The sequence below is a fragment of the Notechis scutatus genome, chromosome 3 (genome assembly GCF_049901735.1).
Source record: "Notechis scutatus isolate UNSWTSFEM ecotype Mainland chromosome 3, rNotScu1.2, whole genome shotgun sequence".
Classification (NCBI taxonomy): Eukaryota; Metazoa; Chordata; class Lepidosauria; order Squamata; family Elapidae; genus Notechis; species Notechis scutatus.
Window position 1 is genome coordinate 5,266,927 of NC_142011.1, and position 25,112 is coordinate 5,292,038.

General features: G+C 47.1%; 2 protein-coding genes across 2 annotated transcripts in view; both read left to right on the forward strand.

The window, feature by feature from the left end:
• LOC113427340 (tyrosine-protein phosphatase non-receptor type substrate 1) overlaps positions 1-15,879 on the forward strand; it is a 178,891-nt gene extending 163,012 nt beyond the window's left edge. The window contains exon 9 of the mRNA XM_087962356.1: positions 14,730-15,879. Coding sequence (XP_087818482.1) covers positions 14,730-14,987 — 258 coding nt within the window. The 3' untranslated portion in view covers positions 14,988-15,879. The remainder of the gene's footprint in view (positions 1-14,729) is intronic.
• FNDC11 (fibronectin type III domain containing 11) overlaps positions 1-25,112 on the forward strand; it is a 248,220-nt gene that overhangs the window by 67,634 nt on the left and 155,474 nt on the right. The window lies entirely within an intron of this gene.

Here is a 25,112-nt window from a genome sequence, read left to right on the forward strand (position 1 = left end):
CCCAAATTTTGATTATGTAACCGTGGGCGATATTGCAACGGTCATAAATGCGAGGAGTGGTCACCAGTCCCTTTTTTCCAAGGCCATTGCAACTTTGAATAGTCACGAATGGCGGTGATACAACACACAAACATCACAAAAACAAATTTTGCTTCTTTGGACACGTAACACAACGCAGATAAAGGGAGGTGGTGGGTTTCGAGTTGTGACAGCACCACGCATATTTGTGGGTTTTTTTTTAGTTAAGGCAACTGAACCAAAGATGGTGTGTTTTTTTTTCATCCAAGAGGCAACTGGACTTCCTGAGTTTCTCTTCAAAGACATTTCCTTCTCATCCAGGAAGATAAGAGAAATTCAACATGGGTGCTGGGAAATTCTGGGAGTTCCACACATTTTTAACCTTGTCAGGGATGAGAAAAACTGCAAGTTTTTGTGCACAGCAACGAGTGGACTTGACAACTAAGGAAAGGTTTGCATACCAAGCAGGATTCCAGAAGGATCTTGGAGTCCTAGTGGACAATCACTTCAATATGAGCCAGCGTTGTGCGACAGCTGCCAAAAAAGCCAACACAATCCTAGGTTGCATTAACAGAGGGATAGAATCAAGATCATGTGTTTATACTTAGGTAAAATCGTACTTGGAATAATGCACCCAGTTTGGGTCGCCATGATGTAAAAAAGAGGTTGAGACTCTCAAACAGGGATCTCCAAACTTGGCAACTTTGAGGCTTGTAGGACTTCCACTCTCAGAATTCCCCAGCCAGCATGGCTAGATGAGGAATTCTGGGAGTTGAAGTCCACAAGTCTTAAAGTCGCCAAGTTTGGAGACCTCTGCTCTAAAAAACGAGGGCAGAGAAGAGCAACCAAGATTAGGGGACTGGAGACTAAAACATGAAGAACGGTTGCAGGAACTGGGCCTGGCTAGTCTAGGGAAGAGAAGGATCAGGGGTGACAGGATAGCAATCTTCCAATATTTGATGGGCTGCCCCAGAGAGGAGGAAGGGGTCAAGATATTTTCTAAAGCCCCTGAAGGCCAGACAAGGAATAATAGATGGAAACTGAACAAGGAGAGATTCAACCTGGAAATAAGGAGAAACTTTCTGACAGTGAGAACAATCAACTAATGGAACAGAAGTTGCCTTCGGAAGTTGTGGGAGCTTCATCACTTGAGACCTTCAAGAAGAGATTGAACTGCCATCTGTCAGAAATGGTGTAAGGTCTCCTGCTTGGGCATGGGGGGTTGGATTAGATGACCTACAAGGTCCCTTCCAGGTCTATGCTAATTGAAGGATTGATTGATTGATTGATATGGTTTCAGGAATTGGGTATGTCTAGTTTAATGAAAAGAAAGACGGGTGATAGGATAGCAGTCTTCCAGTATTTGAGGGGCTGCCCCAAAGAAGAGGGGGGTCAAACTATTCTCCAAAGCCCCAGAAGGCAGGACAAGAAGCAACGGATGGAAACTCATCAAGGAGAGAAGCAACGTAAAACTAAGGAGAAATTTATTGACAGTGAGAACAATTAACCAGTGGAACAACTTGCCACCAGAAGTTGTGAATGGTCCAACACTGGACGTTTTTAAGAAGAGACATGAAAACCATTTTTCTGAAGTAGTATAGTGTCTCCTGCTTGAGCAGGGGGTTGGACTAGAAGACCTCCAAGGTCCCTTTCAACTCTTCTGTTATTCTCTTATAATTAGGAATTAATAGGACAGCAGAAGCAGCTAGATAAAGGAACGAGGCACGCCCCTAAAAAGATTTCTTTTAGTGGGGAAAATAATTCTCAATATAGTCGTCATCACCAGCCAGGAATAATCCGAAATCCTCGCTTATTGCTTCTGCTTTCATTGCCCGACTAGGAGGTTCATCTTACAGCTTAAAAATCTTCCTCTTTATTTTTCTGCAACTCAGCAGAGTTTTCAGGCGAATGGCAAACCGGCTTAAAAAGTTCCAGATTTGGCCAAATCCCTTTTTTTTTTTCCCGCCCGCACTAAAGCAGGAAACTATACGGGGGGACAAAGCGAGTCAGCAAATGTGACCCTGAATGGCCTTTTAGCTTTTTCGGATTAAAATGTGTAGCAGGGATTAGAAAAGAGGACACAATTTGGGGTACAGAGGAAAAAAATTGGGGTGGATGAGTTAGGCTGGTTGTCTCTCTCTCTCTTTTTTTTTTTTCCACATTGAGTTTCATGGGTTGCGGCTGGCCGTCATATAGGTTGTCCTCAACTTACGATGGGTTGCTTAGCAGCCGATCAAAATGACAGGTAATCCCCAATAGTTTGTTTCTACAACGGCACCGAAAAAGGTGGCTTGTGACCATTTTGCCCCCATTTTACAACATGTGATGACCCAAAGGGTCATGGCACAAAGGCAACACAGTCAAATAAGCAAGAAGAGTCCTTTAATACCTCCAACTTTGCCCCCAATGCCCAGTTACCTTCGGCTGGAGAAAAAACTCTCCCAGGAACAGCCTTTGAGTGGAGAAAATTCAGTCTGAAAACAAACATACAAACTGTACATACAAACTGTAACTAAAAATCCAAATAAACCACGCTGCAGTAATTAACTTGACAGGGCAGGAGAAGGAATTGCAGGCTTGAAAGGCCAACAAAACACACACAGTTGGGAAGACGCCAGGAACACAGATAAGCCTCAACGATACCAGATAATTCACAATTTGCTCCCAACAGCTTGCTGTGCGTTGCTTCCCTTTTTAAACACTGTGTTCCCAGCTGCAGCTAATGAAGGGGATCAGGGCCCTTTCCTCCCTCATAAGCCACGCAACTCATGTTGCTCCATTCTCCATTCCTCCTTGCGTGCCCTAGGATGAACAGGGGATGGACCTGGGTCTTCCTCTGAACTCCCTCTCCCTTGTTCTACCTCTTCCCTATTCTGCCCAGCCAGACTGTGCCCTTCCCCAGTTTCCTCCACAACCAATGGAGCCACACTCCCACTTCCTGTCAGCTGCTCAGCCTCCCCCTCCGAATCAGATTCCAACAGGGGCATGACACAATAGCTTTCTGGTTACTGCTGTTAAGTGAATCCCTGCAGTGGTTCAATTTGTGGCACGGTTGTTAAGCTACCAGTGCATTGGATTTCCAAAACGACCCGGATTTGAAGCTCCGACATCCATTTTCTCCCCCCTTCCCAAGGTCACATTTTGTGAACAGGTAGTCCTCAACTTATGACCGTAATTGAGCCCAACATTTCTGGCTTCCCTACTTGTCCGAAAGTCACGAAAGGTGTTTCCTGTGAGCTGGGGACTCTGCGACTGTCATAAATATGAACCCCTTGCCAAGCCTCCAAATTTTGATCACCCGATCGTGCAACGGTCGCAAGTGTGAAAAACGGTCCTCGGTCCCTTTTTTTAAAGTGACGTTGTGACTTTGAACGCTCACTAAATGAACTGTTGTAAATTGGGGACTATCTGTACTCAGTAAACCAGTATGTCAGGGCTCCAGTAGTTACCCCCATTTAAATCATGAGTCTTGGGCCAAACTTCCAAAACTCCAAAAGGATTTATTGGGAGTTAACATGACGGCACTACCTAGGTGTAGCCGACTCTGAGACACATCATTCATTGTCACCCTTGACCCTGGTTTTCCCCCTGGGTGTATCGTAATTCATATTCTCCAATGGGACACCTCCATAGCCCAGAGTCATCAATCATGCTCTCCAGTTAGAATTTTGCTTGGCAGAAACTTCAGTCACCTAGTTACTATCTTTGAAAAACTATTTATGGAATGCACTTTCAGTTTGCAAACTGCCACACTGCTCCCTCCTCCCTTTCTGTTGGCAACTCTAAAAAGACCATAGAAACATTTTATGAGTTTGACATAGTACTTATGCTATTTTTGCCACAAGTGGAGTTAGTTACTACCATATATTTTTTTTAGCAAACCATGGGTTCGCTTAATGACAATGGTACTCATGTAACAACCGTGGTTTTAGCTTTCTGACCACATAACGACCAGCACAATAAAGGTCAAAAGAGATTGGGTGTGGTTGCATAATGATCTGGTTTCCGACCATCATGACTTAGGACCAAAAATTGTAGGCTCCATTATGGTCGTAAGTCAAGGACTGCCTGTAAGTATGACTAGACTGAATGACAATCGGGGCAAAGAAGAATCGGGCTCTGAGGAAGCCTCTGAAAATTGTGCTGCGTTTTAGAATTTCGAAACAACTATCTGTCACTACTCCCAAGTTGCTCTTGGAGTTGTTTTCATAATGAGGACTAGAAACTTGCTTTTTTTAACAACAGTGTTCATTTTTATGTATCGGGAGCGGTGCGGTGGCCCAAAGGTGGGACTCTCGCCTCACCATCAGGAAGCTGTGGGCTCGATCCTGGATAGAGGCAGATATTTCTCTCCCTGGGCACAATGAGAGTACATCTGCTGAACAAAACTCCTCATCGGCAACAGGAACGGCATCTGGCCAGGAAACGCTCAGCTGCCATTCTGTTGCCCAGACTCCACCCCTACAAGAGATTATGGGATCGTTAAAAAGAGGATGATTTAAGGTTATGTATTGATTCTTTTAAAAACCACCCATCTCCCTCACAGAAGGAAACGACAAATAAAATATTAAAAATATTTTTTTAAAAAACATATCTAAAATTTAAGAACAGAATAGAATAGAATGGAATGGAATGGAATAGGAATAGAATGGAATGGAATGGAATGGAATGAATTAGAATTAGAATTAGAATTAGAATGAGAACAGAGTAGAGTGGAATGGAATGGAATGGAATGGAATAGAGTAAGTAGAGTAGATAGAACAGAGTATAGAACAGAATGGAGTGGAATGGAGGAATGGAATAGAAATAGAATGGAATAGAATAGAATAGAATAGAATAGAATAGAATGAATGAATAGAATAGAATAGAATAGAATAGAATAGAATAGAGCAGAGAATAGAGCAGAGCAGAGCAGAGCAGAGTAGAGCAGAATAGAGATTCTTTATTGGCCAAGTGTGATTGGACACACAAGGAATTTGTCTTGGTGCAAAAGCTCTCAGTGTACATAAAAGATCCATTCGTCAAGAGTCGAGAATCATAAGCTACAACACTTAATGATAGTCACAGGGTACAATAAGCAATCAAATCATACTAGGAAATAGTCCATATAAATTGTAAGGATACAAGCGACAAAGTTACAGTCATACAGTCACAAGTGGGAGGGGATGGGTGATGAGGAGTGATGAGAAGATTAACAGTAATAGTAATACAGCCTTAGTAAATATTTGGACAATGTTGAGGGAATTATTTGTTTAGCAGAGTGACGGCGTTCGGAGGAAAATTCCCCTCGTGTCTAGTTGTTCTGGTGTGCAGGGCTCTATAGCGTCGTTTTGAGGGAAAGAGTTGAAACGGTTTATGTCCGGGATGTGAGGGGTCTGTAAATATTTTCACAGCCCTCTTTTTGACTCGTGCAGGATACAGGTCCTCCATGGAAGGCAGTTTGGTAGTAATTGTAAACCACTAGAAGCAGAGTCAATGGGGGTTTTCACTATAGGTAGTCAGTAGGTTGGTAGTAATTGTTTTTTTCAGGCAAAGGATGTTTTAAAAAAAATGAATTCAAAGGCAGGGCAGAGGGATTTTTCAGGGCCCTAACCAGCCCTGCAGCTTTGCATTTTCATCATGAGGACTTTAAAAACTTGGTTTGGTTTGGGTTTTTTTTTAACGACGAAGTCTTTTTTTCTCCCCTTCCCTTAAGCCAGTTTTCCTCCCTTCTTCCACCACCCCATCCGTCCCCTCCAAACTCGATATTTGTAACGTTACAAAATGGAAAGTCGTCGAGGGAAGAATCGGCCCCTTTTTCACAAGATTGCTGGCTGCACAGATTTTTTTTTATTATTATTATTTTCTTTCGTTCCCCCGTCTTCCCAAAAGGTTTTTTTTTTTATGAAAAGGCCCAGCTGCGCAAAAAAAAAGAGCCGTGCGTGAGTTGTATTTTTAGAGGGAGGTTTTTGAATGGCGCCATTGTGCGATTTTGCTGAGCCAACCAAGCTTTCCCCCCCTCCTCCTCCTCTCACCCCCTTTCACCCGGGTGGGGGGAGGGCACCGTCACTGCTTTCTCGCCATCCCCGGCGGGTCTCCAGCTGTCTGCGGAAACGGGACAATTTTGCTGCCACAATAAAGGCCTGGCTGGCTTTGTCTTTCAAAAAGAACCAGGGAAATAAATTCCAAAACTGCTGGAATCATTGGGAGAACAGCTGCCCGGCCCTCCCCAACCCTGATATCCATTCCTGGGGGGCTGCAGAGAAAAGCAACGAAGATGATAAAAGGGATCGAGAGAGCTAAATCATAGGATGGACCAGAATAGCCGAGTTGGAAGGGAACTTAGAGGTCCTCTAGTCCAACCCCGCCCTGCTCAAGCAGGAGAGCCTATATCAGAAGAGGGTAGCTCGGGGTTGAACTGGGGAGGGGGGGTGTCCTTGGTGGTCTCTGAGCTTGGTTGGTTTTCTTGCAGAAGTTTCTGTCATGCCCTTGGTAGAGTCAGACTCTGGCGGAGGGGAGGAACAGCCGGCAGGGAGTGGAGGTGTGGCTCCAGAGGTTGTGTCAGAGGCCGGCTGGGCAGTCAGAGGAAGAACCAGGCCCATCCCCTCTTCATCCTAGAACATGCAGGGAGGAACAGAGAAGGGAGCAACTTGGCTTACGAGAGAGGAAGCGGCCATGATCCCCCTGATTGGTTGCAGCTGGGGAGACTAGTATATAAGAGAGACTATTACAACACAGCGCTGCTAGAAGCAAAGCGTGTGTTATTTTGGGCTGAAGTTATCTTGGTTGGTGTCGTTCCAACAGACTGTGCCTTGTTATCTCCTTGAAGTTGGTCATTACTTATCCTGGTCCATTGTGGAGATTTTGTCATTGTAGTTTGTTTGGTTTTTTTATTTCACCTCTCTCTGCTCATTAAGTTCGGACTGTATTGCTTTCTTTTGAAGACTATTTTTGAGTATGTTTTATCTCCAACTGACAATTATTGAACAGTGGGGCCAAGTTGGAGGCATTAAAGGACATTTATTTATGCTTTGGATTTTGTTACATTTGTGTTACGCTCCGGGTCATCTCAGTTTCATTACCCAACTAGATAACATCAGTGCAGAAGGGGGAAAAGAGGGGGAGATTCAGAAACAGGAATAACAGAATAACAGAGTTGGGACCTTGGAGGTCTTCTAGTCCAGCCCCCAGCTCATGCAGGGGACCCTATATACCATTTCAGACAAAGGGTTGTCCAGTCTCTTCTTGAAAACCTCCAGCGATGAAGCACCCACAACTTCTGGTGGCAAGCTGTTCCACTGGTTAATTGTCCTCACTGGAAGGAAATTTCTCCTCAGTTCTAGGTTGCTGATAAGTCTCCATCTAGTAGAGTTGGAAGGGACCTTGCAGGTCATCCAGTCCAACCCCCCCACACACACACACACACACACACACACAAGCAGGAGACCTTACACCAGTGGGGTGGAGAATGTTTTCAGTGCCAAAATGGGAGTGTGTGTGTGTGTGTGTGCACGCCGGAAACCAGAAGAGCAGCTCCCTGGCGTGTTGCGCGAGAATGCCGGAAACCGGAAGCTCCGTTTTCCAGCACGTATGTCTTCCGGTTTCTAACGAGCATGCGCATGTGGAGACCAGCTGGCCGTGCATGCATGCCAGGGAGCTGCTCTTCTGTTTCTGGTGCTCCCAAGGATGTGAAGACCAGCAGGCCAGTGCGCACATGCATTCTGGAACCCGGAAAACCAACAGGGGACAGCTGGCCTGCCCAGAGGTTCGCCATCCTGGGTCTAATCTAATGAAGAGAAGGATTAGGGGTGAAGGCAGGAAAAAGAAGCAACGAATGGAAGCTTGTTAAAGAGAGATCCAACCAAGAAGACCTATAAAGATAAAAGTTCCTCTCGCACCTACGTGCTAGTTGTTTATGGCTCTAGGGGGCACCGGTGCTCATCTCCGTTACAAAGCCGAAGAGCCAGCGCTGTCCGAAAACGTCTCCGTGGTCATGTGGCCAGCATGACTAAATGCCTTCGAAAGCGCCCGGAACGCTGTTCCCTTCCCACCAAAGGTGGTCCCTATTTTCCTACTTGCATTGTTTGTTTGTTTTTACATGCTTTCGAACTGCTAGGTTGGCAGAAGCTGCTGGGACAAGGAACGGGAGCTCCCTAGGGATTCGAACATCGCTAGGGATTCGAACCGCCGAACTGCCGACCTTTCTGAATCGGACAAGCTCAGCGTCTTAGCCGCTTGAGCCACTTGCGTCCCCGCTAGAGGACATATAAACGACCCCACAAAAACGGCGCCGGGCTTCAAACTACCACTTTCAGATAAATGAGGCTACACTTCAGGGGTTACAATAATCGACAGAGAGTTTTTAAAAATATATTGGAGAACCCTTTGTCTGAAGTGGTGTAGGATTTCCTGCCTAAGTAGGGGTTTGGACTAGAAGACCTCCAAGGTCCCTTCCAACTCTGTTTATTCTAATACCTTCTCATACATTTCATGACCAAACTAGGTAACATTACAGATTACAGATTAATAGAGTCAGAAGGGACCTTGTAGGTCATCTAGTCCAACCCCTGCCTAAGCAGGAGACCCTATAACATTTCTAATAGATGGGAGTCCAGTCTCTTTTTGAAAGCCTCCAGTGTTGAAGCTCGCACAACTTCCGAAGATAACTTCTGTTCCATGGGTTGTTTATTCTAGTTGTTTAGTCTGGTGAAGAGAAGGACCAGGGGAGACAGGAGAGCATCTTCCAATATTTGAGGGGCTGCCACAGAGAGGAGGAAAGGGGTCAAGCTATTCTCCAAAGCACCCGAAGGCCAGACAAGAAATAATGGATGGAAACTGAACAAGGAGAGAGATTCAACCTGGAAATAAGGAAGAATTTTCTGACAGTGAGAACAATCAACCAGTAGAACAGAAGTTGCCTTCAGAAGTTGTGGGAGCTTCATCCCTGGAGGCTTTCAAGAAGAGATTGGACTTCCATGTCAGAAATGGTCAGAGGTGGTACATTCAGCAGGTTCTGACCAGTTCTGGAGAACCACAAGCGGAAATTTTGAGTAGTTCAGAGAACCGGCAAATCCCACCTCTGACTGGCCCCGCCAACCCCACCTCTTCTCTGCCTCCCATTGAGTCCCAGCTGATCGGCTGGTTGTCTCCTTTGGTTGCCCTGCACAGGAGAACGGAGCTGGAAAGCAGGTTAGTGGGGTGGGGAGGGGAGGGGGATTTTGCAGTATCCTTCCCCTGCCACGCCCACCAAGCCACACCCACAGAACCGGTAGTAATTTTTTTCTTTGAATCCCACCACTGGAAACGGTGTAGGGTCTCCTGCTTGGGCAAACGGGGTTGGACTCCATGACCTACAAGGTCCCTTCCAAATCTGATGATCTGTTATTCTCCCTGTCAGAAAATTCTTCCTTATTTCCAGATTGAATCTCTCTCCTTGTTCAGCTTCCATCCATTATTCCTTGTCTGGCCTTCGGGTGCTTTGGAGAATAGCTTGACTCCTTTCTGTGGCAGCCTCTCATATATTGGAAGACTGCGTTGGTATAGATCTTTTTAACATTTGTATTTGATTGTGTTTTATTAGTCTAGAGGAAAGGGATTAATCTGTGTTGGCAGTCCATGTATGATATGACATATGCTAAATAAATAAATCCTGACAGTGAGAGGATGGAAATCAATCAGGGGAACTATTTGGCTCCAGAAATTATCACTGGAGGGTTTGGTTTTTGGTTTTTTTTTAATGTCTGGGCAACCATTTGACCAGGATGGTACAGTTAGTCCTCGACTTACGCCCACCAATGGAGCCCAGAGAATTGATGTTGCTAAGTGAGACGTTTGTTAGGTGAGTTTAGCCCCGTTTTGCAACTTTCCTTGCTGCTTTCGTGAAGTGAATCGCTGCCGTTTTTAAACGAGTCCCGTGGTTGTTAAGTGTGAATCCGGCTTCTCCGGGGACTTTGCTCGTCAGGATGGTCACAAAAGGGGATCTCGCCTGTCCCCGGGGACAATACTGCAACCGTTGTAAATGTGAGGTGCCAATCGTCGTGAATGTAAATCACAGGACCGTGGGGAGGCTACGAGGGTCATTGGTGTGGGAAACGGTCATACAAGTCCCCCCTTTTTCAGGGCTGTCGTAACTTAAAACAGTCACTAAATGAACTGTTGTAAGTTGACAGCTCCCTGTATAAGGCTGAGCAGCAGGTTGGACTTGAAGAGTGGTCGCCAACCAGTGGGCCGGGGACCACTGGTGGTCTGCGAGAAAATTTTAGTGGTCTGCAGAGAAATTTGGCCCCCAAAACAATTAATCCAGGCTGCATGGGAACACAAGGCTGTGCTGCCCCACATGGCCCACGGGAACACAAGGCTTGTGTCGCTTGCATTGCAAACAACACGAGGTAGTGAGGTGAGGGGGGAAAGGGCGGAGCGAGGGGAACTTGCCCCACTCACCCCATGCGCCTCGCCTGGCCACTGGGTTGCTTCTTTCCGCTTCTTTCTTCTTCTGCTTTTGGCTGCATGCAAGGAAAGCAGCCAAAGTCTTTCTTTCCCTCCCCCAAACTCCATCAGAAATGAGCCTTTGGGACCCTGCAAGGCCTCCTGCTCCAAGAGGCTGCGCCGGCATGACAAGTCTTGCAAAGACTCATTTCTGGTGGAGTTTGGGGGAGAGGAGAAAGAAAGACTTCTGCAGCTTCTGCTGCTTTCCTTGCATGAAGCCAAAAGTCTCTCTCTCTCTCTCCCTGAGAACGGAGCTGGAGACGGTATCCTGCGATCCCAAATAAAGAACGATCGACCGGTAGGAAAAGTGGGTGGGGAATTTTCCTGCAGACTTTTCTGGGGATTTTCCCAGGGTCTCTGGTCTGCGGGATTTAACATTATGAATTTGGTGGTCCCTGGGGGTGTAAAAGGTTGGCGACCCCTGGACTAGACGACCCTTCTGAGGTCCCTTCCGGCCCTAGGATTTTGTGCTTCTGTGTTCTTGCAAACCGTAATCCTAGTGTCCTGTTGCAAGGCATGCTGGGAGCTGTGCCTAGTGGATCAAACGCACCCAAACACACACACACACACACATACATACACAAGCTCCCCATTCGAAAGACAGCTCACTTAGTGGGAAGGGGGGAGAATTAGAACCGCAGTCCCGGCAGATTTACGCCTCTTTCTTCGCCATATGTTGTTTATCTCCAATTGCTCGCTAAGAAAACGTGGATTCTACCAGGCGCAGACAGATTGAAGCTGGTGGTGTTAAGATCTTAAACCTTAATTTAAAAGCAGCGGGGAGCATTAGATTTGAGGATTTACACCAGGGTATCTCAACCTTAGCCATTTTTGAAGATGTCGGGATTACGGCTCCCAGGATTCCACAACACTTGGGCTTCTTGTGCGCCCTGAGATTGGTTGCCTGGGTTGTGTCCTTGCAGACATTTCATGCTCCAACTAGGTAACCTCATCAGTGCTAGAAGGGAGGGAGGTTGCAGGGAGGAAGAGAAATAGAAGAGGGGGAGGAAGAGGAGGGGGAGGATATATGCAGAGAACAAACCCCCCACTCCCTCCTAGCACTGATGATGTTACCTAGTTGAGTAATGAAACATCTGCAAGAAAACAAGCAAGTCCAAAGAGCCTCAAGGACCACACAATCACCATCCTCCTCTTCTTCCTCCTCCTCCTCCTCCTCACAAACCCACTCCCTCCTATCACTGATGATGTTACCTAGTTGGGTCATGAAACGACTGTGAGAAAAAAAAACCAAGCTCAGAGAGCACCAAGGATCCCACAGTCCTCCTCTCCTCCTCCTCCTCCTCTCCTTCTCCTCCTCCTCCTCTCCTTCTCCCACTTCTCCTCCTCCTCCTCCTCTCCTTTGCAAATCCCAATCCCTTCTGGCGCTGATGATGTTACCTAGTTGGGTCATGAAACGACTGCAAGAAGAAACAAAACCAAGCTCAGAGAGCGCCAAGGACCCCACCATCTTTTCCTCCTCCTCCTCCTCCTCCACCTCCTCCTCCTCCTCCTCCTCCTCCTCCTCCTCCTCCTCCTCCATCACACGCCACACTCCTAGCACTGATGATGTTACCTAGTTGGGTCATGAAACGTCTGCAAGAAAACAGAGAAGCTCCGAGAGTCCCAAGGACCCCACAGTCCTTCTCCCAAGTGTGGTAAGGCCACATCTGGAATATTCCATCCAATTTTGGCTGCCACCGTACCAAAAACATGTTGAGACTGTAAAAAAAAAGAGTGCAGAGAAGAGCAACAAAGATGGTTAGGGGACTGGAGGCTAAAATATATGAAGAACGGTTGCTGGAATTGGGTAGGTCTACTTTAATGAAAAGAAGGACCAGGGGGGGCAGGTGTTGGCGAACCTTTTCAGCGCGAAGAGCAGATCCCCAAAGTGCATGCACGCATGGGAAGCTGAGCTTCCGGTTTCCGGTGAGCGCATGCGTGCCAGCCGCCTGGTCTCCTGGTTTCTTGCGTGCATTAAGACCAGAGCAACGAGCAACGGTTGGCATGCCCAGAGAGATGGCTCTGCATGCTACTTCTGGCACGCGTGCCATGCATTCATGTTGTGACTCGGAGGTTTGAGCCTGCTCTGTTAGAGGACACAGACTTGGATAATGAGGAAGAGGAGGATTTGGCTCTGAGGTTTGAGCCTGCTTTGTTAGAGGATTTGGAATTGCCTTCCTCCCCAGGACTTTCCTCTTCGGCAAGACCTTCCTCCCTGGTTGTGCCTCAGGTGTCGGCAGATAACCAGGAGGGCGTTTCAGAGCCTCTGGCTGAGGAATGTTGGTTTGATGCGAGGCAAAGACGCAGGCAAAAGCGTGAGATGCAACACAGAAAGAAAGGACAAATGAGAGACTGACACGCCCCACAGGGAATAAAAGTGGGTGTGTTAGCTCTGGGTTCTTGTTCGGGACAACGTGTTAATTTGTGAGAGAAGCTTCGAAAGATTCTGTGTGTGGCGATAGCCTGTGATTTATGTTCTTGCTTTATTATTGGACTTGGCAGACAGCTTGTGTGAGTCTGCCAAGAACTTTCCTGGCTCAAGGAATTTAACCCTGTCATTACTGGACTTGTCTGCTTGTTTATATTCCTTTGGAAACTTGGACTTCTCACCTCGTTGGCACAGGTGAGACATAACACATTCACCATCACGGGACTAGGGGAAACATGATAGCAGTCTTGGAATATTTAAGGGGCTGCCCCCAAAAAAGAAGGAGTCAAGCTATTCTCCAAAGCACCTGAGGGTAGAACAAGAAGCAATGGGTGGAAACCCACCAAGGAGAGAAGCAACCTAGGACTAAGGAGAAATTTCCTAACGGTGAGGACTATTAACCAGTGGAACTGCTTGCTTCTAGATGTTGTTGGTGCTCCAGCACTGGAGGTTTTAAAGAAGAGATGGGACAAACCATTGGTCTGAAATGGTCTAGGCGAACCTATTGCACGCATGCCCGAAGTGACAAGCAGAGCCATCTCTGCCGGCACACCAGCCGTCGCCCCAGCTCAATCCCACTGCGTAATGCACGCACGCCTCCTGCCAGCCAGCTGATTGTTGGGTGTCTGCCACGCATGCATGGGGGTGGGGCGCATGTGGGAGACACATATGCGGGGGAGCACAGAGCGGGGTGTGCACATGTGCCGGGGAGGGGTCGCGCATGCACTGCACTTTCAGCATGCAACGACAAAAGGTTAGCTTATCACTGGCATAGGGTTTTCTGCTTGGGCAGGGGGTTGGACTAGAAGACCTCCAAGGTCCCTTCCGATTCTGTTATTCCTCCCCTTCTCCTCCAGCCCCTTCTAGCCCTGATGATGTTCCCTAGTTGGTGTCAACTTAAAAAAAAAAATACTCCTTTGGTCGTTCGAGTTGCAAGCAGAAAGGGAGTGGGGGAAAGCAGTGCATTCCTTAAATGCCTCAGATAATTGCTAGGCAGCCGAAGCTGTTGGAGTGCAAGATTATTACTGGAGAGCATGATTGATGCCTCTTGGCTATGGATGCGTCCCATTGGAGAATATACATCCAGGGTCAAAGGGGGAAATGAATGGTGTATTTTTAATGTCGGCTGCACCCAGCTAACGCCAACATGGCCATTCCTAATAAAGCATATATTTTTTTACTCTAAGAGATGCGGCTAGAGACTTATGATTTGAATGGGGGTGGATTTGTTGGAGCCCTGACAAAATTATTATAAATATCAAACCTGCTGTCAACTAAAAAGATATTCCTTTGGTCTTTTTAGCTGCCAGAAAAAGGGAGTGGGGGAAAACAAGGCATTCCTTACGTGCCTAGATAATCGCCTTGGCAGCCCAAAGTTGTTGGAGCGCCAGAATATTACTGGAGAGCACAATTGATGACTCTTGGCTATGGATGTGTCCCATTGGAGAATTATACATCCAGGGGGTGGGGGGAAGACCATGGGGAAAGGGGGAAATGATGTATTTTAGTGTCGCCGGCACCCAGCTAACACCAACATGGCCACTTCTAATCAATTTTATTTTCTCTGAGAGATGCGGCTAGAGACTTATGATTTGAATGGGGGGGTGGATTTGTTGGAGCCCTGACAGTTGGCTCACGCAACGTCTGCAAGAAACCTCAGAGAGCACCAAGGACCCCTCCATTCAACCCTGACCTATTCTCTTCTATTCTTTCAAGAAAAAAACAAAAATTTTAAATGTCTCTTTTCTTTTCTCCTTCCATCCCCCTTTTTTTTCCCTCTGCCCCGCCCTTCCCTCCCTTTCCGCTGCTGCGCACTCAGGACGCCGACCCAAACAACATGGCCTACGCAGACCTAAACTTTGACAAGGTGGCCCAGAAGAGACCCTGTCCAAGGGTGGAAAGCCCCCTGCAGTCGGAGTACGCCACCCTGCAGGCAGTGCAACCCTTGCCCAACGAGGACAACGTCACCTACGCGGACTTGGATATGGTGCAGCTGAACAAAGCCCCCAAGCGGCCGTCCCCGAAGGCCGAGGAAGCGAGTTCGGAGTACGCCAGCGTCCAGGTGCAGAATAAGTGATTCTCCGGAAGAGGAGGAGGAGGAGGAGGAGGTGGCTGCTTAAAGAGGGGCTCGAAAGGACCTCTGACCAGTGAGTTGGGGGGAAAATCTTCTGCTAGGGCTTGGACTCTCGGTGTCGTGCTCCTCCCAGGTCCCGGAGGAGGTTCCTTGCAAACTGTTTGGTGCTACTCACAGCTGCATCCTGGTTTTGTTTATTTGTGAGCTTCTTCCTCCCCTGCTCGCCAAGCGGACGGGAAGACGTCACGTCGGATCTAACATGGCTTTTTTCTCACCCGAGCACCTCCACGCCCTTCCTCGTAACTTCGTCAACACGCCGCCGAGGACGGTGAGCAAGACTACGAGCGGCCTGGGGATGCAGGCCCGGTTGCCGCGTCCGGCTCTTCCTGAGGGAAGCCCTTCTCGTTGGCCTTGGAGATCACCCAAGCAGCTGAGATGCCACCTTGAGGTTATTCCTTCCTCCCGTCGGGGGACCCTGCTCACCCCTAAAACTAAAATAAGCCAACCTTTTGGATTGGGCACTGCCCCCTTCCGAGGTCTTTGACTAGACTTCAGGAGAAGGGGAGGAGGAGGAAGATTCCTTCCCAAGTGCTTCTGGGCACAAGACGCCTCCATGTTTGGCCAAGATGGTGTCTCTTTCATTTTGCTTTACTCTAACCCCGCAGATACTTCCTCGGTTTCTCCTTTGACGAGACGTGCCTCTTTAGCTTAGTTAGCTTCAGTTGGGCTTTTGCTGGCAAGGCCACAATCCGTAGAAAAACCTTCTCAAGTGTCACTCTCCTTCTTCTTCTTCTTCTTCTTCTTCTTCTTCTTCTTCTTCTTCTTCTTCTTCTTCTTCTTCTTCTTCTTCTTCTTCTTCTTCTTCTTCTTCTTCCTTCCTTCCTCCTCTTCTTTCTTCTTTTTTCTTCTTCTTCTTCTTCTTCTTCTTCTTCTTCTTCTTCTTCTTCTTCTTCTTCTTCTTCTTCTTCTTCTTCTTCTTCTTCTTCTTTTCTTCTTCCTCTTCCTCCTCCTCCTCCTCCTCCTCCTCCTCCTCCTTCTCCTTCTTTCTTCTTCTTCTCAACATTTCTTCCCTTAAGGACTTCTCATTTGAAGGAAACGATGGATCGCAGCCTCGGTGGTCTACTCGGGCCTTAGGAAATTAGGAAACCTCACTGAATAATCACTTGGGTTCCTGACCCATCCACGATCTTTGTTACTGGCCTTCTCCCATAGTAAGCTAAGAGTAACTCTTTAACGGTAAAGATCTCTGTGTGTGTGTGTGTTTGTGTGTGTGTTTCTGAAAGTTGGCTCTCCCTTCTCTTTCCACCATCCTCGTAGAAAAGACAGTATGTCTCCCAAAAGATAAGTCTACAGCAGGGGTATCCCAACGTGGCCACTTTGAAGATTCCCAGAATCCCCACCCCAGCCATCTCGTGGGGTTAAGATCTTAAAACAGGGGTCTTCAGACTTGACAGCTTTAAGATTTGTGGACTTCCAACTCCCAGAATTCCTCCTCCACAGTCATTGTTAGCTCAGGAATTCTGGGAATTGGAAGTCCACAAGTCTTAAACTTGCCAAGTTTGAAGACCGTTGTCTTGAAGACCGTTGTCTTGAAGACCATTGTCTTAGTTGAGGATTTGGACCAGAAGTTTAGACCAGAGTGTGGCTGTCTGGGGGGGATTCTGGGAGTTGAAGTCCACAATGTCTTAAAAGTGGCCACGTTTGGAGATCGTCCCAGTTTACAACATTGTGCACCGTGTCTTCTCTGTAGCTCCACCGTAGACGTTCGCTTGTGAATTCATCCAGTGGGTGCCGAGAAGGACCACAGTTGAGCGAGAAAACGAGGCTGGGGGTGGCTTTGGGAGGATGGGATGTCTTCTTGATCTCCTCCCAAGTGGATGGAGCTTTGGGAAACATCTCCAGATGAAAGGAGGGAGAAACAGGGGCTCGATGTGGTTTGGCCTGTGGGCAGGTCAACCCATCCCTTCATTTTGTGATTTCTTCTCTTCCGACCCGTCAGATCTGTGGAGCTGGTTTTTCTTTCACTCCCATCTTCCTTAAGTCACTCATATATTTTTTTTCCTTCCTCCATTCTGGAAGTCCAGTTGAATAAGAGAGAGGGAAGGAGAAGGCACTCCCTAAACATGGAGGTCCATTTGCCTATCTTACAAGTTAGGGCAGGGGTCCCCAAACTTGGCAACTTTAAGACTGGTGGACTTCAACTCCCAGAATTCTGGGAGTTGAAGTCCACCAGTCTTAAAGTTGCCAAGATTGGAGACCTCTGCGTTTAGGGGCACCTCACGAGATGCTGCTGTACTGCTATGTTGACTGTTCAACATTATAACTGTATACTCCTTTTACAACTAAAAAAAAAAAAATACCAATATTTGTGTACGTTCTTTGTAAGTGAGTGTAGTACTGTGTACTTAGCACTAGTGTGAAAAGAGAATCGGGGGGGGAAACAAGGAAGGGCCTGAGCATTGGGGAAGAAGTCCAACGCCCTCCAGATGGTGATGGGAGCTGTAGTCCCAACTTCTTGAGAAGTTGCCAAGCTGGGGAAGGCTGCTCCGAACCTTCGCAACCCACTGTCTGTGGCTCCTGCTACCAGTAACCGACATTCTTCTTGATGGTTTTTTTTTCCAAGGTCCTCCTTGTTGTGTTCCTCCTTAACTATAATGTTTAGGGACACTAACTGCCCATTTTGGTGGACGCGGAAGGAGGAAGGGAAGCAGAAGGGATGTCTTCCAATACTCCCGTGTCCATCTTGCAACCAGTGTCCGTCTTGAGGATCCCAAAAAGATCTCAACAGGTCCCAGGAAGGGACATGGACCTTCTTGAGGGATCTGCCATTCCTTCCAAAGGCAGAAGATTCCCCTCACCTTCCTTCTTGCCTGTCCTCTGCTGCTTTTTGGCTGGCTCCCCATCAAACCTTTGAAGGCCCCCTTCACCTTGGGTTCGATGACATCCCCTTTTCACCGTAGCTCATTCAAGATCCCATCACAGAACCCTTGGAGGTTCACCTGGTAGAGCTAGGGGGGGGAGAGGGAATTTGGGGGTCCAGATCCTGCTGAAGTCCCTGCTTTTTCTTAAACACGAGGGGAGAAGTCATGTCTATGTTAAGGATCCAAGAGGGAAGATGTGAGGCTGGAATTCAGGGATCGGGGCAAGCTATCAAATCCTCACGGACCTTCCTAGTTTGCAGAAACCAAGTGAGGGGAGAACTTCAAGGCCCTCCAGACCTTGAAGAACTACATCTCCCAGGAGGTCTCATTCTCGCCATTGTAGTTCTAGAACATCTGAAGGCCTCCATTTCTCCATCCCTGCTGAGGAAGGACTAAAGGACAGCATGTCCTTTGGGAAAGACAATGGTTTGGCATGTCCCACAAAGCCAAGGTAGATGTTCCTTCTGGCCGGCAACCACTGTTGAAGCTTGGCTCTTTTGTTCCACCTCCCCTTCTGCTCTGCCTCATCCATCTCAGCTCCGAATTCTCACTCCCTAGTGCTGTGCCACACCATGGAGTGGAACAAAGCTGGTTGTGATGCTTGCAGGCTCATGAAGACGACGGAGAAGGAGGTGGCCTCTTTGGGTTGACTCACGGCTGCCCTTTGGGGCTGACACACCAGCATGGCGAAGATCTCACACACCAGCTGTTTGACTGCTTTAACTTACGAGCGCTCCCACGGTGACAAGGAAGCTTAAGAGCCTGTTGCTTGGAAGGGGATGGTCAAAATTTGAGCAGGTCCAATATTCTGCAAAACAGAGAATGGGGAAGTGATTAATGATTGTGTAAAGCAGGGATGTCCAACCTTGGGGACTCTTAAGATTTGTGGACTTCAGCTCCCAGAATTCCTCAGTCAGCCATATTTGATGACTTGTGGGCATATTTTAAAACTTGTGGACTTCAACTCCCAGAATTCCCCAGCAGTCATGCTGGCTATGGAATTCTGGGAGCTGAAGTCTTAAAAATATGGCTGACTGGGCAATTTTGAGAGTTGAAGTTCACAAGTCTTAAAAATATGGCTGGCTGAGGAATTCTGGGAGCTGAAGTCCACAAGTCTTAAAAATATGGCTGACTCTGGAATTCTGGGAACTAAAGTCCACAAGTCTTAAAAATGTGGCTGGCTGGGGAATTCTGGGAGCTGAACTCCTAAAAATATGGCTGGCTGGGGAATTCTGGGAGCTGAAGTCTTAAAAATATAGTTGACTGTGGAATTCTGGGAGCTGAAGTCCACAAGTCTTAAAAATATGGCTGGCTGGGGAATTCTGGGAGCTGAAGTCCACAAGTCTTAAAAATATGGCTGACTCTGGAATTCTGAGAGCTGAAGTCCACAAGTCTTAAAAATGTGGCTGGCTGGGGAATTCTGGGAGCCGAAGTCTTAAAAATATGACTGGCTGGGGAATTCTGGGAGATGAAGTCCACAAATCTTAAAAATATGGCTGGCTGTGGAATTCTGGGAGATGAAGTCCACAAGTCTTTAAAAGGCTGGACATCCCTGATGTAGAGTAACCTTCACCTACCTGGCATTGCCTGCTTGAAGCCTTGGACTTCAATTCCCAGAATTCCATCTTCCACAGCTAAAGGAATTCTGGGAAACGGAGTCCAAACAACCGTGAGCATCCCTCTCAGATTGTGAAATAGCCTCAGTGCTTGGCCTTGGTTTGCAGGAAGGATAATGGAACTAAGGCCAGGGGAGGGGGGGAGGGAGGCATTATTGAAGTTGTTGGGATATATTTGTCGTGGATCAGAAAAGTATGTGTTTGTATGAATTTGCACCTTAATAATTTTTTTCACTCCTGTTTTGTTTTGTTTTGTTTTTCGCTTGCAAGATATTTTTGTAATAAAAGGTTCTGCATCATCCCTCAGGTTTGTGTGCGTGATCCATGACTGAGCGGGATTTAAAGGCACCCGGGTAGTCCTTGAGTTACGACCACAACGGTGCCTCCTCCCCGTTTCTGTTGTTAAGTGAGAAAGCCATGAAGTGAATTTGGCTCCGTTTCTTCCCACAGTTGTTGAGTGAATCATGGTGGTCGTTAAGTTAGCCACACGGTGGTTATAGTGACTCTGGCAAAAGGCCGTAAAAAGGAATCACAAGACCCCAGGACACTGCAGCCATCATAAATGTGAGTCAGATGACAAGGGTCTGAATTTTGATCATGGGACCATGATGCACCGGTTGTAAGTATGAAACACGGTCATAAGTCACTGTTTTCCAGTGCCGTTGTAACTTAGAGCAGTTACTAAAAAGATGGTTTTAAGCCGAGGAGAGACTGTACTTTCCTTCAATATAAATTTGTACCTAATTGTTCTGACCTAGACCTTCCCAAGATCACGAAGCCGAACTCCTCGTCCCGATAAAACCCCTTTTATTTAGGTTCAAGGGAATTCCTCTCCAGCAAAGTCCCGGTAAAAAGTCTTTCATGAGATTTCACAACTACAGACCTTTATCAGGCTGGGAGAGTTGCCAGGCTGATATCTTCCAAACGCCATGCTGTAGCAGCAAATACTTGGCAAGAAGTCAGGAACAAATCTTCACCCGAATGAATTGAACTAATTGCCTCTTGCAAACCCGACTCCCCTTTCGCTCCTCTTTGTTCACTGGGGGCCATTCACTGTCCACCTGAGCCTTTATTCCCGAGTTGGCCCTTGTTCCTTAGCTGTTCCCTTCTCCTGGCAGCTCTGCACATGTGCACACTGGGAACAGGCTCCAGCTGTTCTTCTTCCTCACTGATCTCCGATTCTGAAGGCAGCTGATAACTGTCAGTCAGCCCTGGCCCCATCTCTGTCTCTGACGCAGAGCCCTCATCAGAACCTTCCCCAGACTCCAGAACTGGCCCATGTTTCTTCCCAACCTCCTCACTGTCCCGAGTCTACCAACTGTCCAAGTCTGCCACCAGCTCTGCTGGCAGGCCACAACACTAATGGTTCAGGACCATAAATCACGACTTCATAAAACACACACACACACACACACTGCAACCGTCATAGATACAAGTCAGTTGCCAAGTGTCTGAATTTTGATCAGGGGACCATGGAGACTCTGCAACGGTTTGTAAGTGTGAAAAGCAGTCATCGTGGTCACTTTTTTCAGGGCTATTGTAACTTCGGATGGTCGCTTAATGAACTATGAAAATAAGAAATCTTTTCTGCTTCCTTGCGAGAAGACCAGAGAAGCAGAATTCAAAAGAAAGTCCGATCTCGGCCGTCCACCCAAATATTTGAGCACAGCGATGCAAAATAGGAAAAATAGCTTGCGTTGCAAAAAAAAACACACACACACACACAAAACCGGCATATATATTCCAGGCTGGCACAAACCAGTCATTATCGCAAAAGGCAATCTACAATTACGCAGAAGTGCTAGGCTGAATGGGAAGTCCAATCCCAGCTTATTCGCCATTCTGAAGGAGAACAATCATTCTAATTATTATTGTTTGGACTTCAGCTCCAGCTGTTTATCGCTTGGCTAGCAGGCACGGGACAGATTGGGGGGGGGAAAGCGGGTCTTGAGGTTCTTTATTTCCCCCATCCACCCATCTTTAGGAAGAAGAAGAAAAAAGAACAGAAATATTGTGATTTTTTTATTTTTTGGAGCGACATCTTCCAAAACTTGCACGTAAGCAAAACAGCTTTCTGTAATTTCGGATTGCATCTGTTCGCATAATCGTCGGCGTTATGAATTGATTTTGCACTCTGGGTTTGTTTTTTGTTTTTTTTTCCTTATTGCACAACGTTACACAATGCCAGCTTTGGTGTATTCGCAAAAAAAGCTCTCGCCTCGGGAAGTTTTGAGACTGTTCGCACAACAGATCAGGCACATGGGATGCACACTGTTCTGGCCTGAGCTTCTGCAACAGTACAAAGCCAACTCCTCGTCCTGATAAACCCCCTTTTATTTAGGTTAAAGTAAATTCCTCTCCACCAAAGTCCTGGCCAAGAGACTTTCAAGAGAGTTCACAATTACAGACCTTGATCAGGCTTGGAGAGTTGCCAGGCCGATATCTTTCAGAGGCCACACTGTAGCAGACAATACTTGGCAAGAATGCAGGAACAGATCTTCACCCAAATGAAATAATTGTCTCCTGCAAAATCCCACTCCCCTTTCGCTCTTCTTTTATTCCCTATGGGAGGAGCCATTTACCATCCACCTGTGGCTTTATTCCCAAGTGGGCCCTTGTTCCTTAGCTGTTCCCTTCTTCGGGCAGCTCTGCACATGCGCACACTGGGAACAGGCTCCAGCTGTACTTCTTCCCCACTGATATCTGACTCTGAAGGCAGCTGATAACTGTCAAGGCAGCCCTGGCCCCATCTCTGCCTCTGACACAAAGTACTCAACAAAGCCTTCCCCAGACTCCAGGACAGGCCCATGTTCTTCCGCAACCTCCTCAGTGTCCGAATCTGCTACCAGCTCCACTGGACGCTGGCGGGCCACTACACACACTTCCGTTTCCCCAAACTTTTTAAACTGGGTTATTGCTCATTTATTTATTGTCATTCCATCTGTATTGTTTTTACAGACAACTCAGGGCAATAGATACCTAATGCATGCTCTTTCCTCCCCCTGTTTTCCTCCCAACAACAACCCTGTGAGGTGGGTTGGTCTGAAATGACTGCCTCAAAGTGATCCAGCCGGCTTTTGTGGCTAATAGGGGACTAGAACTCACCGTCTCCTGGTGTTTGGCCCAAAGTCATCCAGCTGGCTTTCAGGCCTAATGTGGGACTAGAACTCTCAGGCCCTTGGTGATTGGCTCGCCATCACCCAGCCAGCTTTCATGCCTAAGGCAGGACTAGAACTCATAGTCTCCTAGTAATTGGCCCAAAATCACCCAGTCAGCTTTCATGCCAAAGGCAGGATTAGAACTCACCATCGCAGTACCTTCACCATTGCACTAAAGTGACTTTTCTTCCCTTCCCTCTTCTCTTCTCTTCTCTTCTCCTCTCCTCTCCTCTCCTCCCTTCCCTTCCCTTCTCCTTGCCTCCCCTACCCACTTTTTCTCTATTGCCAGGTCTTTCTTCTTCCTTTCCTTTTCTTTCTTTTCATTCTCTTCTATCTCCTTTCCTTTTCCTTTCCTTCCCTTTTTCTCTATTGCCATATCTTTGTCTTTCTTTCCCTTCCCTTCCCTTCCCTTCTCTTTCCTTATGTTATGCAAATACCGCTCACTCGGTTGTACTATACACATCCAGAAAATGGGTATAATCATAACTAGCTTGTTATGCAAATGCAAGGAAAGTGTCAGGATTCCAGCAATCACCCTAAGCTAGGGTGGGAATGAGGGGTGGAGCTGCCCTACTACTTAACTTTGGACGGTTGTAGCCAGGCCTCACACACCCCGACGGCTGCCTTGCCGGCCCATTTCTTCTGCAGCCGGCAAGGCTGGCAAGGCTTTCCCGGAGGCCTCTGGAACTGGTAACAAAACTCTGGATCGATCCAGAACTCCATTATTGGCTGCAGAGGCCTTCGGGAAAGCCTTGCCAGCCGCAGAAGAAGAAGTTCCTGAAGGCCTCTGACAGCGAAAAGGAGGCTGGGGGTGATGCGCGTAAGTGAGATTAGTCAGTGGATACCATTCCCCAAAAATAAGACCTGGTGCCTTTTTTATGGAGAGATGATAGATAGATAGATAGATAGATAGATAGATAGATAGATAGATAGATAGATAGATAGATAGATGATAGATAGATAGATAGATAGATAGATAGATAGATAGATAGATAGATAGATAGATAGATATGGCATTCAGCTTTGTTCGGGTATTTTCCCACGTCATTGTAGTTGTGCTTTTAAAGTTGTAGCAACGTTTCAGCAGAATCTCATCTGCCATCATCAGGCTTCTGTATTGTGTTTGTCTGTATTGTGTTCGTCTGTATTGTGTTCGTTCGTCTGCCAGATGAACACAATACAGAAGCCTGATGATGGCAGATGAGATTCTGCCGAAACGTTGCTACAACTTTAAAAGAACAACTACAATGATGTGGGAAAATACCCTAACAAAGCTGAATACCATACATGTAAGTACCCACGAAAACTTAAGAAATATATATATATATATATATATATATTTGTTTTCTGAGGTTCTCGGTATTTGTATGTGGATCTTTGGTTATTCGGTTCTCTCCGCGTAAGATTCAAAGTATCTAGGCAACGTTATCCCACTGCCATCTTCAGGCTGGTGCTTTCGGCTTAGTGCCAGTGCAAGCAGTGTGTGACCGGAGCTGCCATCTCTCTATATACAAGTGGTGGGGGATGGTGTGCTGGGCTGGTTGGCTGTGCTGCAGCCTCTGATTGGTTGATGGAGTTGATGTTGGTATAATGGGCTGTGTAATGGCCTTTGTTGTAGAGATATCCTGGATCTTGTGCTGTCATCTCCTGGGTCGTTAGCCCCTTGTGTTTTAACGGCTTGGGTAATGGGTTGTGTGATGGGCTTGTGAGTTCTTTTGTTGTGGTATCCTGGGTCTTGCGTTGTAATCTCCTGGGTCGTTTGTGTTTTGATCTCTTTTGATTAGCCTCCTGTGTAGTAACAGCTTGGGTAATGGGTTGTGTGATGACCTTGTGAGATTTATTGCTGTGGTATCCTTGGTCTTGTGCTGTGATATCCTGGGTCATTTGCTGTGTTGTGACTTCTTGAGTTCTTGAGGTGTAGTTTCTTGAGTTTTCTGATGTGATGTCCTGAGCGGGTGGCTGTGATGTAGCATTTTGGGTTTTTAATATGGCTTTGAGTTTGGGGTCTGGGTCTGTGTTCGCTTGGCTTGAGTTCGTGGTCGTGCCACATCTTCATGGTGGGGGTCAGTTCACTTCATGTATGGTTCAGAGGAGTTTGAAGTGGGTAGTGATGCAGCTGCAGTGCGGCTTCTGGTCTGTGGTCGTGTCTCATCTGTGTGGGTGTGAGTCTGATTTTTACGTGGAAGTGTGGTGGTGGCATCTTGTGTGGCCCTCATGGGTGTGGGTCTGGTGTCATTATCATGTTGGGTACTCGTCTGTTCATGAGGGCGGGTTTCCAAATGGCTGGTAAGCGGGAGGTGTCATCTCTTTTATTCATGCTGTGTGGGCGTTTTTCTATCTCTATGGCTTCTCTGATTATTCTGCTGCTGTGGTGTTCAGTTTTGGCGATAGTTCTGGTATTTTTAAGGTCAATCTCATGTCCTGTGGCTTTGA